General features: G+C 33.1%; 1 protein-coding gene and 3 long non-coding RNA genes across 6 annotated transcripts; 3 read left to right on the forward strand and 1 right to left on the reverse strand.

Annotated features, from left to right (window-relative positions):
- The first annotated feature begins 5,505 nt into the window (after positions 1-5,505).
- LOC110911479 lies at positions 5,506-8,845 on the forward strand. 3 transcript variants are annotated; one of them, XR_004880761.1, is made up of 6 exons: positions 5,506-5,649; positions 5,835-5,940; positions 7,779-7,878; positions 8,096-8,152; positions 8,248-8,304; positions 8,540-8,845. It is a non-coding gene; the product is annotated as an uncharacterized LOC110911479 (long non-coding RNA). The 3 variants fall into 3 exon arrangements; XR_002576971.2 differs by lacking the exon at positions 8,540-8,845 and having other exon boundaries at positions 5,506-5,756; positions 8,248-8,292; XR_004880762.1 differs by lacking the exons at positions 7,779-7,878; positions 8,096-8,152; positions 8,248-8,304; positions 8,540-8,845 and adding exons at positions 6,546-6,663; positions 6,787-6,876; positions 7,105-7,551.
- Positions 8,846-8,874: 29 nt separating this feature from the next.
- Positions 8,875-9,452, forward strand: LOC110911480. Its single transcript, XR_002576972.2, has 2 exons — positions 8,875-9,068; positions 9,166-9,452. It is a non-coding gene; the product is annotated as an uncharacterized LOC110911480 (long non-coding RNA).
- A 4,591-nt stretch (positions 9,453-14,043) lies between these two features.
- Positions 14,044-16,462, reverse strand: LOC110909619. Its single transcript, XR_002575490.1, has 2 exons — positions 16,189-16,462; positions 14,044-14,222 (listed from the first exon to the last, which is right to left on the reverse strand). It is a non-coding gene; the product is annotated as an uncharacterized LOC110909619 (long non-coding RNA).
- A 7,074-nt stretch (positions 16,463-23,536) lies between these two features.
- LOC110913632 (PR5-like receptor kinase) lies at positions 23,537-24,571 on the forward strand. Its single transcript, XM_022158454.2, has one exon. The coding sequence runs from the start codon at positions 23,537-23,539 to the stop codon at positions 24,569-24,571; it is 1,035 nt and encodes a 344-aa protein (XP_022014146.2).
- Positions 24,572-25,484: the final 913 nt, after the last annotated feature.

Raw genomic sequence — 25,484 nt, forward strand, 5'->3', positions numbered from 1 at the left:
GGGGTCGATTCAAGCTTCCTGTTTCACTTTCGCTTAACAAGATACTTTGTACACTCGGAGTTTGACCCGTTACTAATGCCCATTGATTTGATGGTAAAGCATTTGCTTGTGAAGATGTAGATACTGGAGATTCGGCCCATGATGGTGATAGACTTGTACACGTGTATTTTCCACTATCAGGAGCCGGTGTACCCCACCATGAAGGAGTAACTCCTGAACTTGTATATTTACCACTATCTGGAGCAGGATTCCACCAACTCGGATTCATGATTAATGAGCAAAATAAATGCTAACTGAATACTCCGAAAGATCACACAGCCGAAGAATCCTGGTCGAAAGATCTGAGATCACAGAAACTTGTTAACAATAAACTGACCACAATCGAAAGATCAACTATTGTTCGAAGGATCAACAGTACTCGAAAGATTACTGTTGAATCTCGAACAATGACAATGATTTTGAAAGATTCAAGAACTCGAAGGATTCCCCTTTTGAAGGATCCTTATCTTTCGAGTATATATATCCTTATCTTTCGTATAGTTGTCTTTCGAAAGATCACACTTGTTCGAATGATCAACAGTGTTCGAAAGATCACTGTTGACTTTCGAGCAATGGCTTCGAAAGATTCAAAATCTTGAAAGATTCACACTTGAAAGATCCTTATCTTTCGAGATAAATCCTTATCTTTCGAACAACTATCTTTCGAAAAGATTCCCTTATCGAAAGATATGTTTCGGACTCAGGAGGACTACTCGAAAGATATTTATCTATCGAGCTGTCTCTGAACGAAGGATGGTCTTTCGATGTTGAAAGATATCTTTCGATGTCGAAGGATATCTTTCGAATGCTCACTGACACACTGACACAGATGTGACGGGAAGGTGAAAAGGTGATGGGTTGGTAAGTCAACTTTCGGCAAAAGGGTATGGCAGACTGTACTATCTTACCAACCACGATTTTCAAACAAGAACTTACCCAAAATGGTAAATTTAACCCAGAAACCGGTGACCGGAACCTTAGCCGGAATATTGCCGGAATTCACCAAATCACTCAAAAACAAGTTTTCAAGTTACCCAACCCACTTACGAACACTCCCGGTAAGTTTAAAACACGTTTTCCAGTTTAAAAGTGAAGAAAAACCAACAAAAACGGGTGTTAAACCAAGTGTTCAAACACACACCAAGAACTTGAAAAACCCGGTTTTAAACAAGGTAAAGAGCCAAGCTCTGATACCACTTGTAGGTCCCTTTTGTCGGATGACGAACCTCAAACCTTGTTATACTAACCCACTAGCGAGTGCGGAATCCAAGCTAGCGAGCAAACCGAGAGAAAGCAAGTATAAACACAACACACAAGGGTTCACCGATTAACACAACTTGTATTAATGCAAATGAAGGTTTCGGTTACAAGCACAATGTTTACAAACCTAACTTGTAAACTCTCAAAGTGTGTGTGTGAGTTCCGGACAGAAAGCTCTCAAGAAGTCTCTCTCTCTTTCGGTGTGTGCACCTATGTGAACTCTCAGAACTGTCTAACACAACACACTGCATGGGTATTTATACCCAGCTCATGATGTGCAGTCCGAAGGATCCGATAGATGGTCCGAAGGATCATCTATCGAAGACAAGTCACTCGAAAGATCAGCAGGGACCTCGAAAGATCACCTTTCGAGGCCTAATCATTCGAAGCATATCTTTCGATGAGATCGAAGGATCCACATCATCCTTCGATCTCTTATCCTTCGAGACAGTACATCTTTCAACTTTTACCAACTGTTGTCCAAGTCAAACTGGAGGATGGTTGACTTGGTCAACTTACAACACAAGAACAGGACATCGTTTACATCGTGACCGAATACAGACAAAGTACAGACACAAGTGCACCAACAAAGATGTTTTTTCTTTAGTTGATTGAGGATTCTAGTCTCATGATGGACATTAATGTAGATTTAGGAGTAGACTTAGAGGGTGTGTGAGTTACAGTTCTAACAAATGATATATCCGCTCCAATGAATGATACTTGTCAAGTTATCAAAGCAATGGCCACAATTTAAAACTTGATGTGTTTATCAATGAATAAAGTGACATATGAAGTTATCGGCATGGGATCAAATATAAAATCTTATGTTTATAAGAACCATAAGAACCAATACATAAATGACAAGTGTTATTCAATTAAAAATTAGTTTAGGGGTAATTTAGACATTTTGACCCTATTTATTTATAACTAATTAAAATTAATTATCAAAATATCCCTAAATCCATGCAGATTAATTCAAACCAAAATTTGAATTTTTGTAACATATTCAGAGCAAACCAACCTGCAGGAACCACCAATACAAAAAACATAAGCACACCCATATAAACGACATTAGCACCATAAAAAAAGGAACTTCCATTATTAGGACTCTCGTTTCAATAAAAAAAAAAAGGAAATTCCATTATCAACCACCTTAGCACAATCAAAAACGACATTAGCATAACGTAAGACCATCCACATTATCAGCATTCTCGTTTCAATCAAAAAAGGAACTTCCATTATCAACAACATTAGCACACTCAAAAAATGACATTAGCACAATCAAATAACGACATTAGCACAATCAAAAAACGACATTAGCACAATTAAATAACGACACTAGCACAATCAAAAAAACGACATTAGCACAATCAAAAAACGACATTAGCACTCTCTTAACACCATCGTTTAGGCATCCGATGGTAACACCAACAAAACAACATTAGCACAATAAAAATACGACATTCCAACGAATTTATTTCTAAATAGGCTCCCAATAACAACACAAAAGGAAGAAAATAACAACAGATACTATTATATAACTAGCACAATTTCATTTTTTTAATTTTATAAACAACACATATTGTTCTATACTAGCACAATTTCATTTTTTTTATTTTATAAACACCACATACTGTTACATACTAGCACAATTTCATTTTTTTAAGAAAAATTACAAGTTTTGGCCTTTTTCTTTATACCACTTTTCAGGCGGTGTCCTTTTTAACGAATGTTGACAGGCGGTGTCCTTTACTAGGTATTTTGTTGCAAGTTTAGTCCTTTACATCCAACCCAGTTAAAAAACCCTGTTAATTGTTGACAGGCGGTGTCCTTTACTAGGTATTTTGTTGCAAGTTTAGTCCTTTACTTAGGTATTTTGTTGCATGTTTAGTGCTTTACACCCAACAATTAACAGGGTTTTTTAACTGGGTTGGGTGTAAAGGACTAAACTTGCAACAAAATACCTAGTAAAGGACACCGTCTGTCAACATTCGTTAAAAAGGACACCGCCTGAAAAGTGGTATAAAGATAAAGGACAAACTTGTAATTTTTCCTTTTTTTAATTTTATAAGCACATACTAGCACAATTTCATAATTATTACATAATTAGCACAATTTCATTTTTTTTAATTTTATAAACAACACATATTGTTACATACTAGCACAATTTCATATTTTTGTTTTAATTTTGTAAATAACACATACTATTACATAACTAGTAGAAAACAAATTTATTTATAAATAGGCTCCTAATAACAACACAAAAGGAAAAAAATAACAACACATCAGAATTATATAATAAAATAAGAACATACGTATAGATTTAAAATTAACACAATAATACATTTTCATATTAGCACATTCCAACTACATAACTAGCACAATTATAAATATCTTTTTGTAACTTTTTTAAAAGTCATTTTTATAAATAAAAAAATATAGCAATATAGTACTCATATTAAAGATAAAAAACACTTGATTTTATGGTATAATTTTTTTCTAAAATTAATGAAATATATAAAAGTTATTTTAGTTGAAAAAACTTGGTAGAATTAGTATTTTATGGGAAATGACTAAATGACTAAAATACCCTAACTTGATAGTATTAATTATTAATTATAGAGGTTTTATTTGTAATCAATATCAACACTTAATTTAAACTATCAATGGCTCAGATCTCTTCTTGCGGTTCTTAGAGTTAGCACTGTTTGTACAGGATCTCAACCCTGAAGTCGTCTAAAAAGATACCCATATTATTGTCTTGTTTAATTTACAAATATGTGTACGTGTGTGAAGTTTCTAATATTGTTTGCTTTTGAAATTACACCACTAATTAAATTAAAAGTATCACCACTACATGAAAATCAAAGGGGATGTCAGCCTATTAACCCATTGTTTCATTTTCTAATATTGTTTGCTTTTGGTAGATGTGGAAGGAAAATCAGGAAGAAAGTTGCCACAACCGGTTTAATCTTGGGTAATTTTTCTTAAACATCTATTTTACCAGCTTAACCCATTGTTTCAGTTTCAAAAATAAACTTAATAATGAACTTGTGCCAATTGGCAATTGCAGTTATTGGTGTATCAGACAATCGCTATATTTCGTCCCTAAAAAATCGAGTAACAATTATCTATGCACATATGCATATGTATCATTTCTTTGACAAATTTTCGTAATACATTACCAGTATTAGACAATTGCACTTTCATTTACATTATCATCCATAATACAATACTTTTTACATTACTAATATTAGAAATGCACATGTGCATTTTTAATATTGCTATTGTAAAAAGTAGTGTATTACAGATGGTAATGTAAATGAAAGTGCAATTGTATAATACTTGTAATATATTACTGCATTTTTCAAAGAAATGATACATATGCATATGTGCATCCATAATTGTTACTCGAATTTTTTTTATGGACGAAATATAGCGATTTTTTAAAAAAATTGTGTTTTTTAGTTTTTTAGTTATTTTTGGTTATGTTCACATTGGTTTTCGCACTAAGAATGGTTCTCAAATGAACCATATATATATATATATATATGGATAGGAGTTCACTAGAAAGTCCAAATTTCCTAAAAAGTGTAAAAAGTCATAAAACACCATAATGTCAACCATAAAACACACCAAAAACCCCCAAATAATATGATGAAGATTACTAAAACATCATGTATGTGGGTTTTGTGTTGTGTTTTAGATGTTAAGGCTCTGATTGTGGAATGACAAATATTATTGTGTTTTATGTTGTTTAGCATTGTGTGTTTTATATTCATAGTTCTACGATGGTGGGTTTGAAGTTTTTATGGACTATTAGAGTTTGAATATGGTGTTTTAGTAATATTCATTCTATTATTTGTGAGTTTTAGGTGTGTTTTATGCCTGAAATTATTGTGTTTTATGACTTTTTACACTTTTTAGGAAAAACACACTTTCCGTAGGATCCCCACTCTATATATATATATCTATACTACTTTAATAAGCATATAGGAATGACAGAAATAGTCATTTGCCACTTTACAACAATTTGAAGCCTATTGTACAACCTTTAAAGCATGAAGGTGTTGAAAAATCCTTCAACACACGGAGCATCCTAACCGAATCTCTTTGACCCGTTTTAGTTTTATGGATCCAATATAAACTTTCTTTACTCCTTCCTAAACCCTAAATTCGTTTCATTCACGTCCGCCCCCATTCTTCTTCTCTCTCTCTCTGCCGATTTTCAATTTAGGGTTTCATGAGATCTATGGTATGAGCAAGATCTCACCAGATCCAACAATGGTGTGGTCTGTAAAAGTGGTCGAGACAAGATCTGCGCTTCAAGATCAGTCGATTCAACCCAAGGTAAACCCGAGGTTTCTCCAGGCGAATCTAGGGTTTCTTTATCAGTCGCTTCAAGATCTCCGCTTCATCAGTGATGAATCTCTCTAGATCCGACACCAGATCGACTGGTTTGACCGCTCGGTACCTTTCTTTTTACCATTTTTTTTTGTTATTTGAATCGGATCTGTGTAATATTTCAGATTAAGATTACCTGGTGGTTGTGGGTGGAAGATGGTGGCGATGACACAAAGATCTACCCTTTGGTGTCCAGATCTACCGTTTGGTGGCCAGATCTACCGTTTGAAGTTGAAGGTACTGGCCAGATCTTAACTCAGTTTCACGATAAAATTTATCTGAATTTTCAGCTGGTGTTTGCGGTAAATCTGGTATAGCTATTTGTTTGTTATTGATTAAAATCTGTTTTTAAAGTTGTGATTGACTAATTTCCTGTTGTGTTATAATCGGATTTGTTGTTGTAGCTGATTGAAGATGAATTTAATGATTAATAACTGTTTTGTTAGGCTTTTTTTGTTTAACTCAGTTATATGGGTTTTTGTTCTAAGTTTGCTTGATTATGTATGTTTTCGACTTCATTTAAGCTGTTAGACAAAGCAATTGATTCTAGAATCAACTTCTTTGATTCGGCTGAAATGTAAGGGTTTTCTTTTTTATGTAAGTTTTTAGTGAATAATGAATACTGTAAGAAAGCTTTTCTTCTACTATTGAACTGTAAGAAAGCTTCGATTGTAATGAGCATGTTTTAATACATTTATTTATCAGTGGTACATAACAGAATGTAATGAGCATGTTTTAATACATATATTTATCAGTGGTACATAACAGAATGTAATGAGCATGTTTTAATACATTTATTCGAGAGCTTTTGATTTTGTAGCAATTTCTCTTTATTTTTGCAGACCAATGGCTCAATTGATCTTCTGAATTGAGAAATTGCAACGTCTGAAAGAGGTTTGCAGTGATTTAGGCTAGCCATGGTTGATCTTCTGAGTTTAGAAATTGCAATGTCTAAAAGAGGTTTGTAGTGATTTAGGCTTGCCATGGTTTAGTTTTGGTTCCTATGTTTTGTTTTTTTCTATTAGTTTTGTTTGCTGGTGATGGAAATAACTTTATTTTGATGCTTTGTTTTGCCATTTGTAGGAAACTTTTTTGTGTGACAACACATTAAGAGGAACGCAGCCAAGGCAATTAGGGAGCTCAAGAAATTTGCACAGAAGGCTATGGGAATGGGTACAACATTCCAACGACTTATTTGATTTCTATTTTACATATAAAAAAGGTGACATCTTACCATTTTACACCTTTACTTATGTAGGAGGCCTTGTAGTTTTTTTAATCTTTAATAGGTCAAACATGTTTAAACACTAAAAAGACACCGTGTCAAAGACACGAACTCCACCATGGACACGAACAATGTGTGTTGTTTATCAAACTGATAGCTGCTTCTGTTTGTTACAGTTTTACCCGTGGACAATGGTGATTGTGGTAGTAGGCGAAGACGATTGAAGTGTATTCAATTCAGATAAACAAAGCAATACTTGAATTAGGGCAACCTAATGATAGTTCATTGATCCAACATATTGATTTTACAGAATGAAACAACATAACTGAATTAAGAATACAAATAAGAGATAGAAGATGGGAATCAGATTACAGAATGGATGGATGGGAAGAGAAGAAAATCACCGACTAACGATATTCATACCCTCTACTCTCATTTGCTCATCTTTTATATATTGAAACCGTTCAACTTGATGGGCCTCATGGATTGGGCTATCTGAATGGGTCTGGTTAAGTCCAATGGGTTTATAACAATGAGGGTGGTGTCTTCTGGCGATTAAGCAGTCGTACAAACGGTGGCTAGCGGCCACAACCACTCTTCGGCATTAAATGGTTTAATTGAAAGGGAAAAAAAGACATCTTAAAAGGAAACATTTTAACTTCTTCATGAGCTGAAATTGGCATATTTTTTCTTTGTAGGTACCGCCATTTTTGGTTCGCAAAATCTTCACACAAATATTTTCTTTCATCAATGTACAATTATTCAATAGGTTCTGAGACGTGTCTATATGCTTACTTACACGGGTGCAAGCTTGTTCATTTATCTTTAATTTTATATATTACACGTGCAGCCTTATGTTGAGACGAGAGTGCTATTCTTTAAGTAATGGGGAATACGTCAAGGCATGATTGTCGGAACTGGAACACTGGTGCTATAAAGCAACTGAAGAGGTATTCTTTTTCTTATCTTTTAGGATATTTTTTCTTATCTTTTAGGATATTTATCTGTATATTATGTTGATTGTGTAGGTTGATATACGGGCTTGACCCAAGTGTATATTGGGTTTAACTCATTAGTGTCTATGTGTAACATTGTATCCACGATGTAACTATTTTACCGATAGGGTTTTCCCAAGTTTCACTGACTTTTGAGAATTTCAAATTTCAGTATGCAGGATCAGCTTGGGATGAGATCAAGCACATAAGACAAGCTATTGGGTTCCTGGTATTTCACCTTATTTTCTATATATTTCTTTTTACCATATATAATATTTAATTATTTGTGAGCTATGTTTTATAGCTTTAATTTATCGATTTTAGGTTATTCATCAGAAGCCAAAGAAGGCACTGGATGAAATAACTCACGATTTGTGCCCAGTAAGTTTCAGTTCCCATATCTTATCTAGAAAATCATTAATTCAATATTAAACTGATGGTAAATCAGTTTCACCTGCATATTCTTATCTAGAAAATCATTAATTCAATATTAAACAGCTCTATAGAATCAGAACTGATTTGATATTTGTTTGTGGCAATATTTCTATATTTAATGAAACATTTGGTGTGCAACATACCATTCTCTGTTGATGACCTCTTCAAATCAATGCATCAGATCAATATAGCAGATATTGAGCCACCACCACTTGTTCGTGATAATTCGGGTTTCAGTTGCTTATTGTCACGTGCTGAATCATGATCATTCAGGTTTCAGTTCACTTATATGGAAGTTGACCTTTGATGGTAGGTTTGATTTTACCAGTATGTGTAGTGATTTAGATTAAATTGTGTAAACCTCGTTCTTTTGGTAATGCAAGACCAAAAGTTGGAAGCTTCCTGAAATAGTTGATTCAACTCACCTTAAAAAGCAACAGACACACAAAAGCGACGAGGTCTAAAACTGAGGCTCAAAGCGTAAAAGCGGCTTAGCTATTTGTACCTGAGGAGCAAAGTGATTATGGATACCAGATGTTTTTGTATAAAGAATTGTTGACTGATTTTGAGTAGGATTTTAAAATTCATTACATGTTGACTTTGCAGGTTGAAGCTGCAAAGAAGAATGTTTGTTTTTCAAAACAACCCGTTATGACTCGGACCCATCTTGACCCAGACCGGTTACGTAACCGACCTGCCTATTTTTCCAGGTATAGTTATGACTTTCACATTTATATTTATATCGTTACTTGAACATATCTTATGATTAAGAAAAGGTTTTTTTTTTTTTTTTTTTGTATTTGCAAGATGTAAACGGGTCAAACTTAGCTCCATTTACATTTGGCTTTACGTTTCTTGGGGAATTCAGATGTAGTGGAGTCTTGCATTAGATGTACACACACATTAGCAGTGCCTGTGTCTCAGTATCATCGAAGTAAAATGATTTGGTTTTTTTTTAAGGTTATGTAAGATTTGAAGCTTGTACGCTGATTTTAATTTTTTTTTTTCTGCAAATAAGTGGTAGAATGTTGTGCTTGGAATCTTATCGTTAGATTAAAAAGAAAAAAAAAAGAAAACAAAGTCTCTAATTGCTAGCGACAGACTCACAAACACAAAACAAATATAATTTGCTTAAACGAAATGATTTTCACAAATACAAAACAAATATAATTTACTTAAACGAAATGATTTTGGTTATTTCTTTATTTTTCTTTAATAATTTATTTATGTTTATATAAAAAGATTTTAGATTTTTTGTTTCCTCAACTTTTTAATTTTATTTGTTTATCCCTTAAGAAGTTTATTATCATATTTATTTTTTTAATATTTGAATAGCACTTTTTTATTATATACAGATATCTTTTCTAGAAAAAAGTATAACAAAAATAAACAATCTTTTTATCGGATTATGAAAATACAAAAAAAAAAACAATTAATATTGTTTCTTCACCACAACTAAATTAATAAATAAAATCCCAATCAACACAAGTTGCGTATTATTCAACTACTAAATATAAGAATAGGAAAAAAAATAATCTCCAAAGTAGAAAGATATTCATGTGTGTGCTTAAATGTAAAATAGGTTCATGGTGTTAGCTTTAAGATATTCATAATGGGATGCTCTTTTAACACTCATTTTTTACAACCTAACATTTTCTTACATTTAGAATATATCATTGTGACGCGTATTTTTATCTACTTTTCCATATTCAAAACCAGCTCATATTGAAATGTACTTGGACGATATCTCTGTCGCAGAAGTACTATACAATAATATATCATACGAGGATTGATAAATTAACATAAAATGAGTTCGGCGTTGTAAATTGTCTCATTGAGCAGGGAGGGTAACCAACTACATGGGTTTGGGTTGAAACACGTAGGGTTAAGTCCAACTTATTAACACCGTTTTGTCTTTCTTTTTTTCTTTTTTTTATTATGAAGATAGTTATTATTATATTATGGTTGAAACACGAGTGCCAACAAATCACGAATAAGAAGACTAACTTAAGTACTATACAATATATCACGAGACGACTGATAAATTAACGGTAAACGATTATTCTATTGTAAATCGTCACTCCCGCCGCATCGCGCGGGTAAATGGCTAGTATATATATATATATAGGGTAGGGATATGGTAAAAAGTGTCTAAAATGTAAGAAGGGTAAGAAGTGTTTTAAACCATTGGATATTTGATCTAATGGTTGAGATCAATAGGGTATAAAATGTAAATTGTGTTTTAATTAGAAGGACCTTATGTAAAAATTGAAGGGCAATAGTGACTTTTCCAACGTTTCAAAATATGGTAACCGTTTCAAAACCCCCATCAACCTTCCTAAAGATCAGCGAATTATATGGTAACCAGCGAATTATATGGTAACCGTTATCAATCTCCAAAAAAATCAACGAATTTCTTCATACTTTATCATAAATAGATCTATAATCAGATTCATGGCGTGGTGTTTTAAAAAACTGGATAAATTGACTATGATTCAGGTCATGGTGTTTTATCTGGAGACATTGTTCATGTCGTGGTGTTTTATACGCTTATGATTCAAGTCATGGTGTTTTATCTGGAGACATTGTTCATGGCGTAGTGTTTTATCAATAGAAAACGTTCACATATTTTAAAACACCATGACTATGATTCAAGTCATGGTGTTTTATCTGGAGACATTGTTCATGGCGTGGTGTTTTAAAACATCTATGATTCAAGTCATGGTGTTTTTCAGGAGACATTGTTCATGGCGTGGTGTTTTATCAATACAAAAACATCCCCAGATTTTAAAACACCATGACTATGATTCAAGTCATGGTGTTTTATCTGTAGACATTGTTCATGGTGTGGTATTTTAAACATATATGATTCAAGTCATGGTGTTTTATATGGAGACATTGTATAATCAGATTCATGGCATGGTGTTTTAAAATAACTGGATAAATTGACTATGATTCAAGTCATGGTGTTTTATCTAGAATCCAGAAAACATTGTATTGTGATTACATCCATGGTGTTTTAACATCTGGACAATCAAAATACAAAACATTCCCATATTTTAAAACACCATGACCATGATTCAAGTCACGATCAGAAATGAGGATGACAAAGATGAAAGACGATGACGGTGAATGATTTGTGGAGACGAAAGAAATTGGTGACGGTGGTCGGAGATGCATGTGTGTTCAAATCAGAGAAGACGACGTGAAGATGATGATGAAACAATCAATCCCTAAAAATTCTCATGGCCAGTTTTTTTTTTTTCAGTTATATTGTAAATCAATTAAATGACAAAAATGTACAATTACTAATCTACCCTTTTGAATTAATTAAGAGAAGGGACACTTGTCATTCCAAGATTATTTCTTACACTTCTTACAAAAGATGGACTTTTTACAGGATCCTTTACCTATATATATATATATATATATATATATATATATATATATATAGGGGAGGGTTTAAATGAGAACGCTAAATATTGTGAGAACCGTGAGAACAAATGAAAAAACCATGAGAACTTGGTCAAAAACAATTCAAATTCAAAATTTTTTTCTACACTTATCATTATTATTCGAATATAATGTTAGAAATTCAATTTACACGTTTAAATTTACGTGAATTTATAAATAAAGAAAATTTACACATGTGTAAGTTTGTCATTTACACATGTGTAAATCTGCTATATTTACACATGTGTAAAAAATCTAAAAAGAATGATTTTGAAATGAGAAATGAATTATTTGATGTTATAAATTCTTGTTTTGATGTTGTATCTTAATTACAATGAGGTTTGTATAAAAAAAATTTGGTTTTGATTGGTTATTTCATTCGTTCTCACGGTTCTCGCAATATTTAGCGTTCTCAAGATAACCCTCCCCTATATATATATATATATAGGGTAGGGCTAGATAGAAAACCCTATATACATAAAAAACCCGAGAAAACCCAAGCTCCCGATATTTTTTTTTTTTTGAAAAAAATAACACATGTAATATACATGTTTTTAAGACTTTTGGGCCAAAAAAATCAAAAAAGCGCCGAAGGGATATTTTAAAAAAAAAAACAAGTTTCAGCAATTTTCAGCGAAATTATGTCTTTTTTGCTTAACACGTGTTAGGAGCTGAAATTTGTTTTTTTTTAAAAAAATCCCTTCGGCGCTTTTTTGTTTTTTTTTTTTTGGCCCAAAACACTCTAAAACATGTATATTACATGTGTAATTTTTTTCAAAAAAAAAATGTCGGGAGGTTGGGTAAAAATGGCTTCCCATTTGGGTTTCCAGAGTTTTCTAAGAATTTTAGGGTTTTTTATCTAGCATTATCCTATATATATATATATATATATATATATATATATATATATATATATATATATATATATATATATAAATTGGATAGTTCAATTAAAAACTCATAGTTAGAGAGAAAACTCAAAATCCCTATATTACATATGTGTAATATATCATATGTTATACAAGTGCAATATATATTACATTTATACAATATATGCTATATTGATATGTTGCTTATGTGTAATATATCATGTGTTACACATGTGTAGTATATATACATTACACGTGTAATATATATTGTACATGTGAAACATATAATGTAATATATACTACACATATGCAACATATGATATATTACACATCTACAAATATATATTACTCATATGCAATATATAGAGTTTTCAAGTTTTCTTAATAAAACGAGTATTCTCTTGAACCCTCCCTTATATATATATATATATATATATATATATATATATATATATATATATAAAAGCTCCTACATCGATTTTGGTAAGTAGTACAACTATTTACCTAGCAATTAAGATAGTTAATTGTATGATAATCAAGCTTAATACTCATGTATGCAAGTCACAAACTAGGAGAACTTGTTACATGTAAATTACTTTTGAATAGTATCAAGACAAGCTAGCAAGTTTTTAAAGATGGAATGACTAATACATAATTAATATTTTTATGTCAATGTTTCATTAGATTGGTTTGGGCATTAATTCATAAAAGATACTTGTTGTATAACATCTTAAGTAAATTAAGATTCTTAGTTGACGACTTATATAATAAGCATTAAGATAACTTTTTGTGTGTGTTTTTACTAGTTTATCAAAAGTGTATGGATTTTATAATAAGGTTCAATTATTACCAAATGTTAGATTTGCAATAAACCTTTTCAATAGCCGTCATATTATCTGCCTAGAACTTTTAATATAATTGGTCCGCGTGTAAAGGAAATTCATAAAATCATTATTTTGGTTACAATGTATGTAGGAGACACTTCTATAAGCATGACATGTGTAATTGTGTATGGGCAAATCCCTTTGTCCATAACATATTACATAATAATGCACTTGAAGTTACTTAGTTGTGTTTTTCTTCACTTTGCAAAGTTGTCATGTTTCCACATATTTTGATTTCGCTTTTGGGGCTAAACTAAGGAATTGAATATTTCCTTAAAATCATTTGATAAGTTTCCATATATATTGTAAACTTTTCAAAAGCCTTTGGCGCATGAATCGTATTTTTCATAAAATGTCACACCCTCAACTTCCACACGCGGAGTACTACCGCGAGGCATGCGACTAACCAGGATCAAGCCACCAATCATATTGAACAGTACAATAAGATAAATAAACAGTTTTCATCACAACCAATACGATTAGTGACTAAATTCCATTGTTTATAGTTCAAAAGCAGTAACTAAAGTTAACAGCGGAAGAATAAGTGTAATAGTTCAAAACAATAGTTTAAAGTTCATAATTGTTAATAGAAACCCAACACGGGTTCATGCGACCACTACACTCCCCAGCTGCAAGCTCCTGAACCATCACTGAGTACCTACAAAGCATGCAGTAGGGTGTCAACATAAAGTTGGCGAGTTCACGAGTTTACCAGTTTTATTTCCAAAAACATAAGTTGATCGATTGTGTATCTATAATCATGTTATCGGAAGCTACCCCATCTGTAAGCTTACTAAGCTGCAAGATACCGAATACTAGTGACTGTCAACTTGTTGTGCCCCAAGTCAATGTCTATCATCATTGACCAAGTAGTAAAGCATAATAGTTCAAGTCTGATCCCCCGGTCAGGGTGTGAGTTTTGTCAAACCTAATAGCGCAATCAACTAATATCCCGTTCGCCCCCGGCGGTTAATCAGTATAGTAAGTGAGGACTTAATGATAGAGTTTTGTTTAGTTTGCTAAGACATGATTTATAAACAGTATGCATCTGTATTCCCTCGGGAATAGTAGTTTAAAGTATCCTTCCCAAGGATACTTTAAACTAAGACATGATTTATAAACAGTATTCATCTGTATTCCCCCGGGAATAATAGCGCTATCAACTAATATCCCGTTCGCTGGGAATAATAGCGCTATCAACTAATATCCCGTTCGCCCCAGACGGTTAATCGGTATAGTAAGTGAGGACTTAATGATAGAGTTTTGTTTAGTTTGCCAAGACATCCTTTATAAACAGTATTCATATGTATTCCCCCCGGGAATAGTAGTTTAAAGTATCCCTCCCAAGGATAGTAATTCAACTGTTCACCCCCCCCCCCCGGGACGCATGCTTTTAGTTTGTGTGAACTCATCTTGGTTTGCTCGGCAGATAGTTTACTTGTCTTAAGGTTGGTCAACCACATCCTATTATGGTTAACGAGTTTAATCATATTCGTATCACGTTTTATCACACGTATCAAGTATCACATAATCATCACATATCACAATAACAATCATACGGCCACATACGGATTCATATAACAAGCCCAATAGATGACAGTATACATACAGCCCAACAACATTACTCATTAGTGTGTGGTCCAGCTATAAGGTTAGCCCATTCGGAGTGTGCGACCCAATAACTTAACGACCCAAATAATTAGCAGCCCCAAAGGGAGTATGCGGCCCACCAGCAGGTGTGTGGCCTATCTGCTGGTGTGCGGTCATGCTTATAATAGTGGTACTATGTGCATCCAGTGTTTGTACCATACAGTAGTGTGCGGCTTTGCATAGGTCAGGTGTACGGTGTGCATCAGCCCTTGTACTAATAAAGGTGTGCGGTCACTCCGGGTGTGCGACCATGCATTAACAGGTTGGATGTCATGCATCATGTGCATGTACACTAGTCTGTGCGGTCTCCGAGGTGTGTGCGTGTGCATGCCGTAATTGTATGAGGAACAGTTTGAGGTTGTACGCTATAGGGGTGTGCGACATACGTGGCACAACCAGTATGCGGCCCCGTTGAGAGGGCTTGTACCTCGTGCAGTGTGAGTTGTGCTTTTTACTAATATGCGGCGCCTTGACACCAACATTAACCACTCATGTTTTATAAGATTCAATCAATCAAAACACCGACTTTTAGGATTTCTGAATTCATGTTTTGTCAACCATTCCATCCAACATTAAAACAACATTATCTATCCATAAATTGAAAAATCTACTTATTTGACAATCATTTTATTTCACAGAATCATTTACACATGAAAGCCCCTAAACAATCATCATCATCATCCTCAAGAACAAGTTCCCATTTTTTATTAACAAACATCAAAACATCTTTTAATCCTACAGACTCTGTTTGGTGCATTTCTATTTAGCCAAGGTATTGTAGGTTCTTGTTTCTAATCATGAATCACCTATCATTACCATTCGTATTAACATCAATCACTTATTCGGATCTACAAATTTTATACCTATCTATCAACATACTAACATCAAATACATTTAGTATTTTGTTCTAATCACATCAAACAAGCAGGTTATCAAACCATTATATCAGTCATAACACTCAAACAATTACTAACCCGGAAATGAAGATGGAGCTGGTTGTGCGAGATTTAGAAGAAGAGATGAACTTCTAGAAGGATGGAGAAAGTTGTTGTGGATTGTCTTGAGGAGTGGAGCCACCGTCAACTTCCAAGGAGAGGAAAGAGAGTGTTTTAAGGGTTTCTGAACGAGGAAGATTGTTGGTGAAAAGGTGGGGAATAATTCTGATTGTTGCAGCCACAAATGATTGGAGAATGATGTTAGGGTTTTGGAATTTGGTGCCCTTATATACTCCCTTGTGCGGCCTCTATGGGCCTGTGGGTTTTTTGGGCAGAATAACAAGGGAAGTGTGCGATTGACTGAAGAAGCTTGGAGGGGTGTGCGAATCACCGAAATGTGCTGCTACACCCTCCCTTTGGTTCTATTGTGCGACCCGTGTACTTATAATAATAATAATAATAATAATAATAATAATAATAATAATAATAATAATAATAATAATAATAATAATAATAATAATAATAATAACCATTACTAATATAATAATCACATAATACACATACTCAAATCCAACAGTTATTAATTCTGGTTATTACATTCATTCAATTAACTTCATATAATACCTACATAAAACGAAATGTGCAGGAAAATCCGAAGTATCACATTATCCCCAAGTTCAAAGAAATTTTGTGCTGAAATTTAGCGCGCAGCCACTGACAAGCTAGTGTGTTTTAAACGTTTTCGCGGGGTGTCACATAAAATCCAATGAAATATTCAAATAAAACCAAAACCTTATTATTAATAATATTAATATTGTACAACTCATAAATTACTATACATATACAATTCAAGTAGTATCTTAGAAACAGTGAATTTTTTTTCCTTTAGTTGTTTTTATATTGTAGCCAAAGTATTTTTTATTTATTTTCAACCCTTTGGATTTATATGTTATATTTTTGGTTATTCAAGTTTTGTCTTTTTTTGTGATCAAAGTTAAAGCTTTTTTGAAATAAATTTGAGTTTTTTACATTTACATCATGTTGTGGTATAAGTTTGTGTTTGTCTTTATATCACATGACCATAAAAATCGCGTTTTTGTTTTAATATTTTTCACGGTTTTGATCATCGTTTGCTTACTACTTGACACAGTTTTACGACCCACGCACCCGCAATACAGGAGTTACACACTACTACACTAGTTCTATATACTTACAATTTGAAGTGACATATCTTTAACTGGGCCAAGGTTAATTTTTTTAGTATTTTTTTTATTTATCTATTAATATTTAGTATTGGTATTTACAACCTTTTAATTTTCTAAAAACTTTGTAATCATATTTATATGCTTATTTTTATGTATGTGTCGGTATAAATTCAAGTTCATTACGTTTCTTTGAAAATGGGTAGGCTCAGATATAATATGATTTTTTTTTGTTTTTTTGTTTTCGTACGTTCTCAGTTATGCTATGTTTTGGCATAAATTTTGTTTTACAACAAGTCCGGTCAAATATAATATGTTTTCATTTTATTGTATAAATTCGACTTACTTTACGTTTCGGCGCCACCGCAACACGCAGTACCATTTTTAACTTAAAAAACATAATTTTGTACTTATTTTTATGTATGTATACGTATAAGTTCAAGTTGGTATTCGACATAAAGTTCTTTCGGAAATAAGTCGGGTAAAATATGATACGCTTTCGTGCTTATTTTTATATGTACATCTTCGGTTTATTTATATTTTGACGTGACTTTTATTTAGAAACGATTCGAGTCTTGACGATACAAATCCAAGTTACTTAGTTAATTTGGACTTGCCGCAAGGTGTGGAAAAATTTAGTAGTTATGTTACACTTTCGAAGAAAAAACATGTGATTTCTTTTTGTAGAAAAAGTGATAAAAAGTAGTTTGTCTTTTTTAAAATAATTTACGAATCAAATCTCAATTAAAAGTGTATATTATAGGAGTAAACAGTAGCTTATGTCTATGCGCTGCTTGATTACTAATAAAACTTATATCTAAACATTGATGAAAATGGACATGTCTATATTCGTAATCTAAAAACATTATCTTTTGTAATCGATCGAAAACATAGATACGTATACCGTATACCGGTTCCAGTAATATTAATAACGGTACCGATGTTCCAATAATACCAATAACGGTGCTGATGTTATTTCGTCAGTATCGGTTCAATTCGTCACGGTACCGGTGTGGAATTGACACTCTCTATAGTTTACGGTACCAAAAGGTTTGAATACAACTTCTTTTTCAACAACTAATATACAGGAAAGTTAAAAAACACAACTACGTATCTAATTTATCTTTTGAATTAACGAACATAAGTTATTAGAGAAAACCAAATGGGCTAATGATATATATTAGTATAAAGGGTGAAATTTATACTTAAAAAGATACTCTTCATCGAATTCAAATTGTGTGCCACACACAATATTATATTATAATACATATAAAGAGGGAAAAAGGTAATTTTACCTAATTTTAAGAGTCTATGCAATATAACTTTTAAGACATATGATACCATCTATTAAATCATTTTGTTGATTTTTAGACTAACAACCCCCATGGATTTTAAACGTTCATAACTTTTTTCACGCATCAATACTTAAAAATTACATTGTAAGGGGACCCGGGGCGGTCTCCTTTTCTTCCGTGATAGTATAACGTGACAAACTTCAACGCGTTGAACTCGACCGCCGCTACACACTTCAACGCGTTATACATTAACGGAAACCGATTTTCGTTATCTCCATCACGCGTTATGGTTTATTTTTGTGAGGGTATTTGTTGGTTGGGGGGAAATTGTTGGGTGTGGTGGTGAGTGATGACCACCCCCACTAAAAATGGTTGTGAGTGATTGAAAAATGGTCAATGACATGGCGAAACTTGATTGATGCTTGTGAGTGATAAATTCTATCACTAGTGAACCACCCCTAGTCCCCTAAAAAGGAGTATATTATTTTCTATAATTTGAGTATGGTAGTACTAAATTTATTTTATTTAGAAAGGGTTAATATGTAAACATGATTATCAGTATCTATATTTCTTGTCGCATCTATTTCCCTGTGTAAAATTCAAAATTCAAAAACTTAAAGGTGAAACCATACTAAAATTATAATTCCAATTATAGTTTATTTCAATGGTAAAACGGGTATGTCACTGCACATATCACCTCTCAATATTGGTCGCTAAAGCATACACTATTAGACTCTGTTTTGGTGAGATGATATGTGAAAAGAAAAATACCGTCACGTACGTAAACACTGTTGACTTTCACATTTACTGTCAAGTGAAATATGAGCTAAAATAATTACTTAATTATTACCTTTAACTGGTATTATGTTGTAATGTGAAATATGAGCCAATTTTAAATAGTTACTTAACTATTATCTTTAAGTGTTATTATATTTATTTCATATTATATTTTATAATTAAATACTAAGAAATTACAACTTTGACAAAAGAAAACTAAAATTCATTTAATATTTAAAAAGACGACACATAAAAAGAAAAATAAAAAAATTCTTTGAATTATTACATGTCATATTGTCAAAGAATTTCTTCTTTCGGATAGAATTCTACGATATCAATGTTAGTAAAAAGCAGTTTTATACACGAATTCCATTGCCTATGTTTCTTCAAGTTGACGAAGTATGCAATCTTCCTCGTTAAACGTTCCACACTTTCTTTATATGGTATCCATTGAGGTTGTTGTCAATTTCCCTTTGTTATTTCACCCGAGTGGGTGAATCGGCTTTTGATTGGTTTCAAACTTATCATAGGGGTCTTTGAAATTGATTTGTCTACGAGCATCCGAGCATCCTTGAGCCATTTATTCATTGGACATGATGTTTTGGTCTGTTTTGATGATCGACCCATCAACGACACGTTGGCCCACTTACTTGATTTTCTCAAAACCTCTCAAATTGCTCTTTAAAAAATGAAATGTTCCTATCCGCGTAATGTTCATCACATGAAGTATTATAAACAATGAGGCCCCTTTGGAGGCAGATAATGTGGCAGCTTGTTTTTTGTGATATTTTTTTGTGTGTGAGTTGTCTTTGGGTAAAGATTTCATGTAGTTGTTGTGTTCAGGCAAATATATCGGGTATAAGTTGGGTGTCAGGAACCCATTCGTGTGTGGGTGGTGGCTGGTTCATAATAGGTATGTGTCAGTGTGTCACCAGCCATCATTGTAATGTTCAAATGGATTTTTTTTTTCAAAGGTGGGATGATAAACATTGCTATATGGACTTACTGTGGTGAGGGTTTAAGGAAAATTGTAGAATTCTTAATGTTCAAAAGAAAGTTGGATGTTTTTTTTATTGAAAATAGTTCATTTATATAGATCTTTAAATTTAATTTGCTTTATTGAATGCTTCAATGGTCGGCATACCATCCCTCAAACCAACGGTAACCTTTACGCCCCCGCGCATGCCATTACCCTCATACAAGTGCCCCCATGCCCTCACATCCCATCCATATCCGTGGTAGCGTGATGCGCCACTAGTGCCAATGAGTCACTCCTTTGGTGCTCCGCATATCAACCATGACACATAGCCTCGTGTGTTAACCAATTAAACATTCAAAGTGGTCCACATTACCATACCCGATGGTATAACAGGCCCCTTTTATTCAAGGACGATGCTTTTATAGCACATAAGGCTCTTCCCATTGGTAGAGAATGGAGAGAGGCATCATTCCCCCTTTACATCAATATTCACCCATTCTTTCTCTCTCCCCACTTCTTCTCTCTTCATTTCTTTCTCTATTCCCTCACACTAGGGATGTTCAAAAATATCTATATCCGAAAATCCGATCTGAACTATCCGATATCCGAATTTTCAGATTCGGATTCAGATAGTGATTTTGAAGATTTTTGGATATCCGAAATTCCAAAAATTTAATTTTTATTTTTTTCGGATATCCGAATATCCGAAATATCCAAAACGATCCGAAATATCTGAAAAATATCCGAAACTATCCGAAAAATATCCGAAAATCTATATTCAGATATCCAAAACTATCCGGAATATCCGTTTCGGAATATTAAAAAAATAATAAAAAATAAAAATTAAATAACTAATAGATATTCGGATATCCAAAATTTCGGATATCCGAAAATTCGGATACGTATTCGGATAGTGAAATCAGATATCCGAAAATTTCGAATATCCGAATTTTCGGATATCTGGTTTTGCACACCCCTACCTCACACAACAGACGGATCTTGCCCTTAGGCAAGGATTCCCTCACTCACTTACCTCTACCTCACCTTCATTTTCATGGATCCTCTATCCTCTCTTAACCGGTACAGATACCCTAATATTGTATCAAGGATTCAAGGGGTGCAAGAAATATATATATATATATATATATACATATATATAGGGGAACGCTAAAATGAAAACCACCTCCAGTTGTAAGAACCATGAGAACTTTTTGATCCGGGGCGAGTTGGACCAAAATTTTTTTTCATAAACGTAGATGCGTGTATTATACACGCATCTACGTTTATGAAAAAAAAATTGGTCTAACTCGCCCCGTACAGTGTAGTTCTCATGGTTCTTACAACTGGAGGTGATTTTCGTTTTAGCGGTCCCCTATATATATATATATATATATATATATATATAAAAGTATATCGTACATTACGGCTTAACATACTTCACGTACGACAACGTGCGTGGTTTGTTCTATAACATGCGTGATTAATGTTTTCAATATGCGTGATTATTGTGTTTCAACATGCGTGATTTTGGATTTTTGAGTTATAACGTGCGTGATTTTAAAATGAACATGCGTAATTACCTGTCGTACGTGATGTACGTTAAGCCGTAATGTACATTAACCTTCCTATATATATATATATATATATATATAAACCTAAATGTTTTTACAATTTGTTACTTTTTACATTCAAACCAGTGATCGCCGCCTACTCGCCTAGTCTCCCATCATCATCACGTGTCGCAGAAATTAAATGCTGGGGATAGGAATTGAACATAGGTCACTTCGAACAATATGTTTCTCCCTTACCACTCCACCACTAGCTCATTGACAATGCTATTTATTGTTATTCTTCTCATGATAAAAATTATTATTTTTTTATTAGAAATTAGTGTTCAAGAAAATACTGTCAAACTAAAAGAAAACAGTATTAAGAATCCACCGCGTTGCGAAGGGGGCGTAAAGCCGTGCCAAATAACATCAGTGTCACACCACCGCGAGCGACCACCCACACTGAATTTGGGGCGAAGAAATTAAAACAAAACGTAAAACATAGAAAATAATAACTAAGTTGATCTAAGACCAGTACGTTATGACGAACTTGTCAAACGGGAAAAGATAGACGACGTAAAAATGTTGAACCACACACGCACGTTGTATCGTATTAACTCGCAAAACTTAGAACGAAGCGTAAAACAGAACGCAAAAATGTTGAACTACACACGCACGTTGTATCGTATTAACTCGCAAAACTTAGAACGAAGCGTAAAACAGAACGCAAAAATGTTGAACTACACACGCACGTTGTATCGTATTAACTCGCAAAACTTAGAACAGCGTAAAACAGAACGTATAAATGTTGAACCACACACACGTTGCACTGTGTAAACTTGCAAAATTTAGAACGAATCTTAAAACGAAAAATTTGTGAAATACGAAAAGTATAGCGAAACAAAGTTGAGAGTAAAAAAGTTATAAGGTTAAATTGAAAAGATTGAAAAATTTTCGGTTAAAACTAAAAACTCAAATAGTTTTGAATTAAAAATAATTCATCAAATACTTTTGGACTAAAACTAAAAAATCAATTTTTTTTGAAAAACTCCCTAAGCATGATATACAACACCTTATACACAAATAAGTTGATAATTTATAGTACTTAAAATAAAATTTAAAATGAAGTTAAAATGTCATATTATGTTCATAAAAACCCATTGTATTAATTTGTTCATATGTTATTTCACTTTTGAATTTTTACCTACATATATGACATACAAATGTATAATTTCTATAAACAAACAGAGCTTGTTCATATTTTATTTTATTTTTTCATTTCTACATAGATGAATAAACATTGTACTTTAATCATTTTCTTATATTACAAAAAGTGTTCATATTGAAGAAATAGTATATTAATTTGTTTTACATATTCTATTCTATATGAGTCGGTTCTTTTGAGTTTATTCTTAGATTTATTAATCAGCTTTATATTTTAGATTTTTAAACTCATTTGTAACTATAACAAGATATCCCTCTTATTAATATTTGAACATACATCTTTTGACAGTTACAGTTCTTGGCGTAGGCTTGGTAACATTATCAGTCGTCATAATCTTATGCTTGAGAAGGAAAATTAAAATGAGGAAAAATGCAAAGTACAATGTCAAAGTTGAAATGTTTCTAAAGAATCATGAATTCCTAGCTCCAAAAAGGTATTCTTATGCACAAGTTGGGAAGATAACAAGGTCCTTTAAGGTCAAACTAGGCAAAGGTGGTTTTGGTACTGTGTATAAAGGAGTGCTAAGAAACCAAAACCAAGTAGCAGTGAAGGTTTTAAATGAAGTGAAGGGTAATGGGGAAGATTTCATTAATGAAGTTGCAAGTGTAGGTAGAACTTCCCACGTTAATATAGTAAGCCTTATGGGATTTTGTTTGGAGGGTCGCCAAAGAGCTTTAATCTACGAATTCATGCCCAATGGTTCCCTAGAGAGGTTCATATACAATCAAAGTTCTTCGAGTAGTAGCCAACTTGGATGGGAAAAGTTGCACCAAATTGCAATTGGGATTGCTAGAGGTCTAGAATATTTGTATAGAGGTTGTAGCACACGGATACTACATTTTGACATAAAGCCACATAATATCCTATTGGATAATGATTTTTGTCCTAAGATATCTGACTTTGGCATGGCTAAGTTGTTCCGTGAGAAAGAAAGCAAGATATCCGTGTCCCATATGAGAGGAACGCCTGGTTATATTGCTTCTGAAATATTTTCTAGGAACTTTGGAGAGATTTCTCATAAATCAGATGTATATAGTTATGGAATGATGATTTTAGAAATGGTCGGAGGGAGGAAAAATATTGAGGTTAGAGTTGATAATACAAGTGAGATATACTTTCCTCACTGGATATATAAGAAGGTTGAATTGCATGATGAACAACTTGGACTGAGTGAGATTGTGAGTGAAGAAGAAAATAGGACTGCAAGGAAAATGATAATTGTGGGGTTGTGGTGCATACAAACGAATCCCTTGACCCGACCTTCAATCACTAAAGTATTGGAAATGTTAGAAGGAGACGTAGCATCATTGGAAATCCCTCCAAAACCTTATATATCATCCCCATCAAGGTGTGTCGGTTCCCCATCTACAGATTCCTTGCATGACACTTTGTAATATTTTATCAATTAAGTATTTCTATGTTAGTCAACTCCTTTCGACTTTTAATAGGATGTATAACTATTTGTGTTCCAATACTAGTTAATTGTATGATTAGAAGGAAGCGGGGATATAACATCTTGAAAAAAGTGTGGATTGTCATATGAACAACCGGATATAACATTTGATCATTCGAATAATGACCACTACTGATGTTTAATTAAATTGTATGTTAAAACTTAAAAGTATAGTGGTCCGTCTTTCACTTTTAGACTTAAATTCTTTGTGAAGTGTGAACGATGTTTGCACATTGATGTTGCCTGTCTGTTGGGCTACATTTTGGGCTAAGTGAGGGATTGGAAAAGCAGCCCAACATGAGACCTCATTTTGGGTGGCTGGAATACGCCAACCTTGTGTACTTTGGGTTTGGGAACTTTCATAGATAATTACACATAGACAGGAAAGCAAGAGATCCTGGAATCAATGCAATCATTTAAGACAAAACTTTTAATCACTCCTTAAGGACAATTAGGTCACTTTTGAGGATCATGCATATGTAATATTTGTATGTATAAGTACCTATTATGTTAGAATTTCATTATGCAAGTCTTAGTAAGTGCATTAGGATTCCTTGATGGGACTTGTATATAGATAAAGACTAGGTTAGAACCCCGTGTATTACATGGGTTGAATAAATATTAATTTTATATACTAAGTAATAAAAAAGTTACATCTTTAAAAACACGTGCGTTGCACAGATTTAATAAACACGTTTATTACACGGCTTGAATACATATAATGTAATCGGTTAACACACATAGTCGTCAATATATGTTTTTGGAAAATGAACTTTGATGTGCTATATAATTTTTATTATATTTTACTTTGTTTATTTATTTATTATTAGGTTAGAAACTTGTGTACTACATAA

This window comes from Helianthus annuus, chromosome 15 (assembly GCF_002127325.2).
Source record: "Helianthus annuus cultivar XRQ/B chromosome 15, HanXRQr2.0-SUNRISE, whole genome shotgun sequence".
In the NCBI taxonomy this organism is placed as follows: Eukaryota; Viridiplantae; Streptophyta; class Magnoliopsida; order Asterales; family Asteraceae; genus Helianthus; species Helianthus annuus.